Raw genomic sequence first — 12,992 nt, 5'->3', positions numbered from 1 at the left:
GGGGTATTTTCAAAGTTAAGGCTGATCCACTTCAAGTAAACAGCAAAAAAATTCACAACGTCTTTTGTTCACTTTGCGCAGAGTTTGTCTTACACATTCTCTCTCTGTATCCCACTTTTTCTCATTTTATAAGTCTTAATTACCCATAGGATACCTTTAATACCAGTCCTTTGTTTACTTTGGTACTATTTAAATGGGTTGAGGAAAGATCATTGTTTGGTATACTATAATCTTCAACTCATTTAATTATAGTTACAGGAGAGGAGAAATTTAAATCTCCTCCTGCCAATCTATATTTAATCCACTTTTGATAAACTCCACTCCTTTCTACTGCTCATATCTTTAGGCTTTATAGCAACACACAGAGTATAGCGCTGTAACCTATAAGAAGTACTATTGACCGACGTTACAATAGGGAGAGGTCACCTGACAAGGTAATTGGCATATTTAAACACTACATGTTCTGACATTTTCACAGTATCCATATTTCTACACATTAGGTCACTGTAGTCACAACTAGAGTTTAGCACTACCCTACAGTAAGCATCATATCTCTTAGGTTTACAAGCGTCAGACTATTCTGACTATTACAGTATAGCAGTGCACACATCAGTGAGGGTTCTTCAAATCGACTACTTGTTAAATATACCTCGTAGAAAGCCAGAGGACTAACCCCACTAATGAATTTTTTTATATATTGCAGTGGGTGCCAACCGAATGACAAGGTTGTTCTATACGAAGGTCACTATAGGAACGAATTGAAGAGTCTCACCATACATACTAATCTTTATTTAAGCCATAGTTTGCATGTAATTTTCGTATGTACACATTCCCTGTTGTAATTTAGCTCATGCCACAATACAGTTCTTTGTGTGCAATTTCATTTATACAAATTATTTGTTGTACATGTAATGCAGCTAGGATGAGCCATCCCATTGGTCCGAAGTTTGTAAGGGGTGTATCCCAGTGGACCAATGGGAAAGTTAGCAGGCAGTAAGGCCAAGTGCTGAAACGCGTTTACCTGTTTCATATCTGCCTACATTTCTTATCCCTGTGTCTTTAACCCCAGGGTGCTGATCTCCTCCACGCAATGTGTTTGCACTTTTGCTGAATTTTGTTGATTTTTGTCAATTTCACTCATGTAGCGATGTACCGCTACCTGTAAATAAATTTCACTTACATTCGCATTTATCTCGAGTCTGTGCTGCCTATTTATTTTTACTTAATATTATAACATGTTTCTAGGTGTTGAAACCGGGGGTGGGGGGTGATGTGGGGGGGCGGACTTCAAGAATCTCTACTATTTTGAACGTTTGGAGTGGTCATCAGGAAATAACCGCTTACCAACAGCCGATACCTAGGCTTTAATGTACAGAGTGTGTGTGGGGGTCGGAGAGATACTTCTATAGAGAACATTAGATACATATGAATACAGTACAAATAGTAACTTCCATGTACAATTTATTGTCAATCCACTTAATTTTTAACTTTAACCTTTCAACTTGGGGCATCCTAAATACCCTGTGCCATCATCTGGGCTAAACCCTTTAACAAGGTCAGGCCATGTATACACAACATTTATACCCAATCCTATTGCATTATGTAACTATAACTCTACCTTTTATCTCAAGTCACAATTTTTATATTACACAATGCTGGACTTAGTGATCAATGGGTTATGGAAGAGGTGTTAACCCGTGGCTCCAAACTCTGAGCGTTTCTAATTTTAAAAGATAAGGATTGGTTAAAAAAAAAGTACTCTTGATCCCACATTGCTATTTGCATCCTGAATACGCTCTATAACCCTATATTAGAGACATGGAACTAAAAGCTAGGCTAAATATAATGATAATGTTCCAATATAAGAACCTATAACTCTTTACTCATACTAAGCTACAGCTGTGAAGGAAAAAAACAGTGCTACAGAAACAACAACAATATACATTATTCATTATATAATCCAGCCTATATTCTTCATGTGAGCTTTTGTGTCTTCCTAGTGCCCTACGTTGTTCAATGTAAAGTACATTAATAGTGTGCCTGGACTTGTGACTAAGACTCTTGCTCATCTCTCCTAAGATACACGAGACAATTAGGAGAGCAGCATGAACTCTGGCATATTTATAAAGATGTAGGTAACTTAGACTAACATTGGCTGGATTTCAGAAGTGTCATATCTATAGAGTGCTAATTCAACAGGATATCAAAGATAAGAGAGGGCGCATACACTATATATACACTGTACAACCGCAAAAAAACAACATACACAGCTCATTCAATATATGACACTTGTACCTATTAACATACAATTATATCAAAGTCCCATGTTAAAAGCCACTGTGATAGTGCAAAAAATCAGGTATGTCCTCAGTGTGAATGATGGCTACACTCCTCTTCACAGAAGATACTGGAAAAACTTTAAAATAGAAGAAAGAGAGGGGCGCCTCATGTGTAGAATCACCAAATCAAAAAAGCCAAAGTTTATGCACTCGAGCCAAATTAGTACTCACATTTAAAATGAGCACCCCAATGTGCTAATGGAAGCAGACTGACATAATATGGTGTGTCAGTACACCCACTCCAGGATATCCCCGCCAGGTGTGTCTGTAATGGAGAGTCAAGACAACAAAGGAAACCACATGTGCAGATCAACCAAATAGATAGAACAATGGAGATAATTATGCCAAATGTGTACTCACAATGTTCAATAGCACACCTATGTGCTGGTAGATGCAGACAGATAATTTTAGGTAAGGGCGTATCAGCTCACCCACTCCAGGTGTTACCAACGATATGGTCCAAAAACAGGATAAATGCACAAACAGCCCAATATTGTGAAATTAGAGGTAAGGTAGAAACCCCTATACTTGTGTTATAGTAAAAACCATTTTTATTAAAAGACTGAAAACAAAAATTTAAATTAAAAATTAAAATATTAAAAGAATATAATAACAAAAAGTAGTGGTCAAGGGGATAATCCCCTCTAATGCAATGCGTTTCATGCCTTATAGAAAGGAAGGGAGCTCAGACCTTGTAATCTCTTCTGGGAGCCCCCGCACTCTGATGTTGTTGTGGCGGGACCTGTCTTCCTGATCTGCCAGTTTATCCTCTAGATCTGCAATCTGCTTGGCTAGGTTTTGTGTATAGGACAGTAAATTAGCATGATCTACAGACAGGTCTTCCTGTCTCCTTTCAATTAACTCTGTCCTTTCACCAAGAGCATTTATGTCCCTTTTTAACTCAGATACAGAACTTTTGATTTCACTTTTTAGTGAGGCATAATGAGAGTCCATTTTAGAGGAGAGAGCTTTAATAGATTCCATCACAGAAGTATCGCTAGCAGCATGTCTGATGACCCTGGAGTGCCGTTTTCTGTATGATCTTTGAGGCTAACCAGTAAGTCTCTCGACTCTTCATCTGAGCAATTCCTGTCCAGTAAGGCTTTACTATTGAAATAGTCAGCAACCGTTCTCTTAGGACAATCCATTTGTCTATGCTTCTTCCTATTGGAGTGTGCAATTAAAGTTATAGAACTAAGCATAAAATTTCAAAGTGTCCTAAAACAGGTGTTATGACTCCGGTATCATCTCTGCCCCTTTGATGCGATGCACTTCCCTTTGATACCCAAGATCACATTTATTCAGACAAACCCATCCTTGTTTATGGTATGGGATTCAGTATAATAAGCAGAGAGTGATAAAGGCTTTCTTACATTCTGCAAGGAGACAGTCTGTGTGATAATATTGGCCTATTGAGTTACTCTACCCTCAGGGACATACGTCTTCACTAGACCAAGCTGGGAAAAGGATTGGGGGATATGACCCGCTGACTTTAAGGACAACGGGAAATGGGGAGGGCGATTAAGCTCAACTTATCCTAATTCTAGGCAGAATCTGGAGGTAGCTTGCCTGAACTAGGCCTGTAGTGTATTGAAACACAAAGGCCTGGGTATAGGAAATAGCAATAGGGGTTAACAAAGATGGCACCTGCAGTACCTTGTTGCTTCAGGCTCCCAGATATAGCATAGGTGTTGTTAGATGACCCCTATCAGGGTGTGCGTACTGTCTTGCTTATGTGCTACTGTGTGAATTTAGCCCAAAACTACTTATAGGAATATGGCCCCACATCCTCCTGTAAAGGAAGGAATGATGTGTCTTCTCCTGATCTGCCCAGATACCCGCTTTGCCACCCACTTTCGCTGCTTTATAGTAAGTGCAGCTCAATCGCTAGCAAAGGCTAACATTAGAGTTAGCTCATCCAATTAAATTCTTCGGGTCTTCTCTGCCCACTGGAGGAGACTAAGTATAAATTAAATTACGGGCTGGTACAGTTCAGAGGGATTAAGTGTCAGTCCACTTCGAGCCCTCACTAATCCCTTTGGCTACAACACTAGGCCTATTGGGCTTGATGTCTAGGGTTTTGTTATTTGTTTATGCTGGCATGCACCACATACTGGGCCTTAATTCCGCTGTGTTATTGGTTCTGTGTGTTTGACAGGCCGCACCGGATCAGTCTGAAAATGGCAGTTTTTCACGCCAAAAAGTGCATTGGCCATAAGAGGGGAGAAGGCCTTCTCTGGTTGTGTTTAACATTTACTGAGTATAGATCCGCAGTAGGGTGATGATATTGGGGCCTATCTATCAGGCTCCAAATGAAGCTTGATGCCCCGTGTTTCTGGCGAGCCTGCAGGCTTGCCAGAAACAGCAGTTATGTATCAGCGGTCAAAAGGCCGCTGCTCCATAACCCTGTCCACCTGCTCTGATGAGGCGTACAGGAATTGAGTACGATTGAGTACGTTCGGGTTGATTGACACCTCCCTGCTGGCTGCCTATTGGCCATGAATCTGCAGGGGGCGGCATTGCACCAGCAGCTCTTGTGAACTGCTGGTGCAATGCTGAATACGGAGAGCATATTGCTCTCCGCATTCAGCAAGGTCTTGCGGACCTGATCCACACTGTCAGATCAGGTCCGCAAGACCTATGATAAATATCCCTCATGGTCTTACCTCCTGCCTCTTATACCCTGGGTCAGGTCTTCTAATCCACTTCTATCCGATAGGCACAATGGAACCTCAAGGCCACCCAGGTATAGACGTCTGCACTTATCTCCGGAGCGGAGCAACGACCCTCCGGAGGATATTTGAAGCAGGGTAGACAGAGGTTAGACGGTGGTCCGATGGTAAGACGCACTCCAAGTTCTGTGGCAATCGTGGTCTGGGAGGAAAGCCAAAGCTGACTGGCTTCAACCTTTCTGTTAATTTCAGAACCTCCTTCCGTGTGCTATTAAATGTACTCAGGTGAACCTCCTAGCGCAGGAAAGTTGTCCCCAAGAGCCTGATAGTGAAATATTGTTGGAATATATAAGTTATATCTCAGAGCTCTTTCTCCCTGCGACCAAACAGCTCAGTGGTTGATTCTGCCCCCAATCTAGATACACATTTATACAGTACTGATGTATATTAAATATATGTACAGACACAAGTTACATTTTAAATCACCATCTTGATTGCTTTCAATCTCCAATTATAATATTAAGGATAATTTAAGGATATTTAAAGTAGGCACAAAGTCTGGATATCTTTGTAGTGACTCAGCATGTATTAATTAACTCTTAGGTGGAAAATAGTTATATTTCCTGAAATTCTGCTATACTTCAAGCACTAACCACTGTAGACTGTCCCTGTCACTACAGGGGGTGGTTATCTAGTTGTTCTCCAGACAAATTTGCCCCGACAGGAAGCTTTTGAAGGGAATTCCTTTGATGGTCCCGATCTTTGGAGATAGTGTGTAATACAGGTTCTTAAGATGTGACATCCTTACCATCTGGGCAAGTCTATTCCCTTTGTTTTTTGAGACATCAGATCTTTAATGTGTATCTGACAGCAAGGGGGGTCTGGGTCTTTTGATGTATCCAGTTTGGCTAAATAGATCTGTATTTTACAATGGTCAAAACATTTTATGTCAAGTAGCATTATATATAAATTAAATATTATTCTATATAATATGTATATATATATATATATATATATATATATATATATATATATATATATATATATATATATAGATAGATAGAGACATATAGAGATATATAGATAGAGATATATAGATAGAGATATATAGATATATATATATAGAGATATATAGATAGAGATATATATATATATATATATATATATATATATATAGAGAGAGAGAGAGAGAGAGAGAGAGAGAGAGAGAGAGGGAGAGAGAGAGAGAGAGAGAGAGAGAGAGAGAGAGAGAGAGAGAGAGAGAGAGAGAGAGAGAGAGAGAGAGAGAGAGATTTCAACGTCACTCACCTTTTACATGACAGACTTCTTGTTAGGAAATGTAAGCAGTTACCTTAGGGTACTACCCATCTAGGGAAAATGCTGATCATGCTAATTAGCTTAATGATTAAGTAACATACATCGCAAAAGGAATAGGACGGATTTTAAACAATCCTTTATGTCGGATTACATCCCACCATAGAAGAGACTTTATTTTTATTATTTATTCTTTACTGTGTAGATTTACCTGTAATGTAAAACTACATACCTCCCAACATCTGCCAGGTGATTTCTGGGATGTGGGAGGTTAAAAGTTTGTCGGCGGTGGCGCCGGTAATTTATGGACGGGGCTATGAGTGGTCCTCTCACAAGTATTATTTAGAAAGGATGAGAAAAACAAAGCCTCAGAAGCTGTAGTGTCTGAGACATTAAAGTAATTGTATATATTAATATAATATATTCACAAGGGACCAATCAAAATTAAACTCAAATAAATTTTAAACAACATTCAAATTTACTTTTATCTTCTATCAATTGTGTTTAGTTCTCTTGATAGCCTTTGTTAAAGAGTAATTGTAGGTGTGCTCAGGTGGGTGCACGTATCCATCTGGCAGCAGTGTTTGCAACAATGTTAATAACAATGTTGTACATAGTTGCAAACATTGCTGTCATAGAGCTCGCTTCCATTGAGTCGTTAAAAATGGAGCCGTAAGCTACCGAAGCAGCCGACAGCTAAAAGTAATTTACGGCTCCATTTTAGTACCAGGTTTCCATTGAAATATTTTGCGCATTGCGTGCAGTTGCTCTTTTCGTGTAGCTGTAAGTTAACGCTGTGTTAACGCTTCCATCTAACGTCGGATTTCTTAAAAATCAATTAGTTGCTAAGGTAACCCGACCTTACGCTATAGAATTTACATTTAACGTCCGTGCTACTTACCGGTGATCACCTCTCAAGAAAAATAAAGATACACTTATCCATATTTTTAATAATCAAATACTATTTTTTAATATAATTATATTTTCCACTTCATAAATATAAGTAATATGTATTGCTGCCCTAGGCATATGTCTAGTTTCCATTCTGTAGATATGTTCTTGCATATATTATTATATTTAAATATATACTGATATTTCTATTAGAATATAAGTTTAACTATTCCTGTACATGAGACAACAATAAAAATTACTTATAACAATTTATTTCTACATTAAAACACTTGCAATATTTGCAAGTTTTATAATTTCAATAGAAAATAGGTCTCAAAAAGCACAATTCTCCTCTTTTACACCTAGTTGAGCTGGGAGTAATATTTCTCAATGTATCAACAGCCTCCGACAGTGTATTAACGGTTAGCGCTTTCATTGGAAACCTGGTATAATTTATCGATTAACGGCTTCTATTACTTTCTATGGGACGCGAAGATCTTTTCGGCAGCAGAAGTCCGACTGCCGATATTGAGGTATAACGCGACATTGGAAACAGGCGATAAACGATATTGCTTTCGACATTATATTTAACGGTTTGCGAGTGCACGCAAACTGAATTACGACTCAATGGAAGAGAGTTCATAGACTGCTAAAGACACGTACCTGCACGCTCCTAATCTATCACCATACCAAGCTTTACTCTTCAACAAGTATAGCAAGAGAATGAAGCAAATTCAATAATATAAATAAATTGAAAAGCTGTTAAAACTTGTATTCTCAATCTGAATAATGAATGCTTCATTCTGATACTTTTCCTTTAAATAATACACCAAAAGAGGAAAACTAATACAACATTTAAATAACTTTTTCTCTGTTACAGTTAAACACAGATTAGTAATCCCTGGCTACAATACAAGGACCTAGTGACACTTACTTGCAAGCTGTAACATTCCTGTGCATTTAGTTATTGGTCGGACAAGACTCGGATGATCCACTTTACAAATAAATTCTGCTTCTTGCTCTGCATGAACTGACGGTGTGTAGGTCACATGTGCTGTGCAGGTGTAGGACTGATCTGCCTGTATTACAGACTGAATATCAGGAATGTTGTACTTTTCATTAGGAACCAGCTGTCTCTCCTGCTGTCCTTTCTTTCTCTTAAACCACGTTACAGTCAGCACATCAGGGAAATAATGTGAGATTTTACATTGTAATCTGACATTAGGTAAGAGAGTAGGAATGACAATATCTTCTATTTGTGGTCGCCAAGGGAAACCTAGGGATGCAAAATAAGGTGACAATTGTAAAAAGACAATGAGATAAGAGAGTTAATTCTTGTAAGACATTAGAAGAGCAAGTTAATTGTAGAGAACATTTAGGGAATATGGTGAAAACATAAACCCAAGCATTTCCCAGGTTTTGCATTTAGTTAAAAACTGAACAGCTGCTTTTAGCAAAAAATGTAATGAAACTTTTATGATCGGTACAATTTATCAAAAATCTTTTCAACTTTCTATTATAAAATTTACCTCTTTTTCTATTAGTAAGAATTTAGCCCCGTTCTGTTATAATATACTGAGGTGGGCTGAGGCTCGTGCATGTGTTTTGAGCACTATACGGCAGCAGTGTTTGCAAAAATGTCTGTAAGACTGTTATACATATAGTGCTCAAGACACATGCATGCTCCTGAGCCCACCTTTTGTAGATAAAAAGCTAACGGCTAGATTTAGAGTTCTGCGGCCAAAGGGGTGCGTTAGCTACGCGTGCTTTTTTTCCCCCCGCACCTTTTAAATACCGCTGGTATTTAGAGTTCACAGAATGGCTGGGTTTTCAGTGCGTTAGGCTCCAAAAAGGGAGCGTAGAGCATAATTTAACGCCACTGCAACTCTCGATACCAGCGGTGCTTACGGATGCGGCCAGCTTAAAAAACGTGCTCGTGCACGATTCCCCCATTGAAAACAATGGGGCTGTTTGAGCTGAAAAAAAACCTAACACCTGCAAAAAAGCAGCGTTCAGCTCTTAACGCAGCCCCATTGTTTTCTATGGGGAAACACTTCCTACTTCTGCACCTAACACTCTAACATGTACCCCGAGTCTAAACACCCCTAACCTTACACTTATTAACCCCTAATCTGCCGCCCCCACTATCGCTGACCCCTGCATAATATTATTAACCCCTAATCTGCCGCTCCCTACACCGCCGCAACCTACATTATACCTATGTACCTCTAATCTGCTGCCCCTAACACCGCCGACCCCTATATTATATTTATTAACCCCTAATCTGCCCCCCACAATGTCGCCGCCAGCTACCTACAATAATTAACCCCTAATCTGCCGACCGGACCTGAGCGCTATTATAATAAATGTATTAACCCCTAATCCGCCTCAATAACCCTATAATAAATAGTATTAACCCCTAATCTGCCCTCCCTAACATCGCCGACAGCTAACTTCAAGTATTAACCCCTAATCTGCTGACCGGAGCTCACCGCTACTCTAATAAATGGATTAACCCCTAAAGCTAAATCTAACCCTAACACTAACACCCCCCTAAGTTAAATATAATTTAAATCTAACGAAATAAATTAACTCTTATTATATAAATTATTCCTATTTAAAGCTAAATACTTACCTGTAAAATAAATCCTAATATAGCTACAATATAAATTATAATTATATTGTAGCTATTTTAGGATTAAAATTTATTTTACAGGCAACTTTGTAATTATTTTAAACAGGTACAATAGCTATTAAATAGTTAATAACTATTTAATAGCAAAAATAGTTAAAATAATTAGAAAATTACCTGTAAAATAAATCCTAACCTAAGTTACAATTAAACCTAACACTACACTATCAATAAATTAATTAAATAAAATACCTACAATAAATACATTTAAATAAACTAACTAAAGTACAAAAAATAAAAAAATATTTACAAACATTAGAAAAATATTACAACAATTTTAAACTAATTACACCTACTCTAAGCCCCCTAATAAAATAATAAAGCCCCCCAAAATAAAAAAATTCCCTACCCTATTCTAAATTAAAAAAAGTTCAAAGCTCTTTTACCTTACCAGCCCTTAAAAGGGCCCTTTGCGGGGCATGCCCCAAAGAAAACTGCTCTTTTGCCTGTAAAAAAAAACACAATACCACCCCCCAACATTACAATTCACCACCCACATACCCCTAATCTAACCCAAACCCCCCTTAAATAAACCTAACACTACCCCCCTGAAGATCTCCCTACCTTATCTTCACCACGCCGGGCCGAACTCCTCATCCGATCCGGGCGATGTCTATCCAAGCGGCAAAGAAGAGGTCTTCATCCCGGCAATGTCTTTATCCAAGCGGCAGCAAAGTCTTCTTCCATCCGGAAGCATCTTCCATCAAGCGGCAGTAAAGTCTTCTTCCATCCGACAGCATCTTCCATTAAGCGGCTACTTCAATCTTCTTTCTTGGCTCCACCGAAGCGGAGCATCCATCCCGGCCGACGACTGAACGACGAATGAGGTACCTTTAAATGACGTCATCCAAGATGGCGTCCATCGAATTCCGATTGGCTGATAGGATTCTATCCGCCAATCGGAATTAAGGTAAGAAAATTCTGATTGGCTGATGGAATCAGCCAATCAGAATCAAGTTCAATCCGATTGGCTGATCCGATCAGCCAATCAGATTGAGCTTGCATTCTATTGGCTGATCGGAACAGCCAATAGAATGCGAGCTCAATCTGATTGGCTGATCGGATCAGCCAATCGGATTGAACTTGATTCTGATTGGCTGATTCCATCAGCCAATCAGAATTTTCCTACCTTAATTCCGATTGGCTGATAGAATCCTATCAGCCAATCCGAATTCGACGGACGCCATCTTGGATGACGTCATTTAAAGGTACCTCATTTGTCGTTCAGTCGTCGGCCGGGATGGATGCTCCGCGCCGGTGGAGCCAAGAAAGAAGATTGAAGATGCCGCTTGATGGAAGATGCTGTCGGATGGAAGAAGACTTTTGCTGCCGCTTGATGGAAGTTGCTTCCGGATGGAAGAAGACTTTGCTGCCGCTTGGATAAAGACATCGCCGGGATGAAGACCTCTTCTTTGCCGCTTGGATAGACATCGCCCGGATCGGATGAGGAGTTCGGCCCGGCGTGGTGAAGATAAGGTAGGGAGATCTTCAGGGGGGTAGTGTTAGGTTTATTTAAGGGGGGTTTGGGTTAGATTAGGGGTATGTGGGTGGTGGGTTGTAATGTTGGGGGGTGGTATTGTGTTTTTTTTTACAGGCAAAAGAGCAGTTTTCTTTGGGGCATGCCCCGCAAAGGACCCTTTTAAGGGCTGGTAAGTTAAAAGAGCTTTGAACTTTTTTTAATTTAGAATAGGGTAGGGAATTTTTTTATTTTGGGGGGCTTTATTATTTTATTAGGGGGCTTAGAGTAGGTGTAATTAGTTTAAAATTGTTGTAATATTTTTCTAATGTTTGTAAATATTTTTTATTTTTTGTAACTTAGTTCTTTTTTATTTTTTGTACTTTAGTTAGTTTATTTAAATGTATTTATTTGTAGGTATTTTATTTAATTAATTTATTGATAGTGTAGTGTTAGGTTTAATTGTAGATAATTGTAGGTATTTTATTTAATTAATTTATTGATAGTGTAGTGTTAGGTTTAATTGTAGGTAATTGTAGGTAGTTTATTTAATTTATTTATTGATAGTGTAGTGTTAGGTTTAATTGTAGCTTAGGTTAGGATTTATTTTACAGGTAATTTGTAATTATTTTAACTAGGTAACTATTAAATAGTTATTAACTATTTAATAGCTATTGTACCTGGTTAAAATAAATACAAAGTTGCCTGTAAAATAAATATTAATCCTAAAATAGCTACAATATAATTATAATTTATATTGTAGCTATATTAGGGTTTATTTTACAGGTAATTATTTAGATTTAAATAGGAATAATTTATTTAATAAGAAATAATTTATTTAGTTAGATTTAAATTATATTTAACTTAGGGGGGTGTTAGGGTTAAGGTTAGACTTAGCTTTAGGGGTTAATAAATGTATTATAGTAGCGGTGAGCTCCGGTCGGCAGATTAGGGGTTAATACTTGAAGTTAGGTGTCAGCGATGTTAGGGAGAGCAGATTAGGGGTTAATACTATTTATTATAGGGTTATTGAGGCGGGAGTGAGGCGGATTAGGGGTTAATACATTTATTATACTAGCGGTGAGCTCCGGTCGGCAGATTAGGGGTTAATTATTGTAGGTAGCTGGCGGGAACGTTGTGGGGGGCAGATTAGGGGTTAATAAATATAATATAGGGGTCGGCGGTGTTAGGGGCAGCAGATTATGGGTACATAGGGATAACGTAGTTGGCGGCGGTGTACGGAGCGGCAGATTAGGGGTTAAAAAATTTAAATAGAGTGGCGGCGATGTGGGGGTCCTCGGTTTAGGGGTACATAGGTAGTTTATGGGTGTTAGTGTACTTTAGAGCACAGTAGTTAAGAGCTTTATAAACCGGCGTTAGCCCAGAAAGCTCTTAACTACTGACTTTTTTCTGCGGCTGGAGTTTTGTCGTTAGATTTCTAATGCTCACTTCAGCCACGACTCTAAATACCGGCGTTAGAAAGATCCCATTGAAAAGATAGGATACGCAAATGGCGTAGGGGGATCTGCGGTATGGAAAAGTTGCGGCTGCAAAGTGAGCGTTAGACCCTTTAATGACTGGCTCCAAATACCAGAGGGCGGTAAAAAACAGCGTTAGGAGCCTCTAAT

At 38.8% G+C, this 12,992-nt stretch overlaps 1 protein-coding gene across 6 annotated transcripts in view; it reads right to left on the bottom strand.

The window, feature by feature from the left end:
- LOC128642123 (uncharacterized) overlaps positions 1-12,992 on the bottom strand; it is a 163,783-nt gene that overhangs the window by 57,196 nt on the left and 93,595 nt on the right. For all 6 annotated transcript variants that reach the window (XM_053694795.1, XM_053694797.1, XM_053694800.1 and 3 more), the window contains one exon: positions 8,151-8,492. In XM_053694795.1, coding sequence (XP_053550770.1) covers positions 8,151-8,492 — 342 coding nt within the window. The remainder of the gene's footprint in view (positions 1-8,150; positions 8,493-12,992) is intronic.

The sequence above is a fragment of the Bombina bombina genome, chromosome 11 (genome assembly GCF_027579735.1).
Source record: "Bombina bombina isolate aBomBom1 chromosome 11, aBomBom1.pri, whole genome shotgun sequence".
Taxonomy (NCBI): domain Eukaryota; kingdom Metazoa; phylum Chordata; class Amphibia; order Anura; family Bombinatoridae; genus Bombina; species Bombina bombina.
This window is presented reverse-complemented; position numbering and strand designations above follow the sequence as displayed.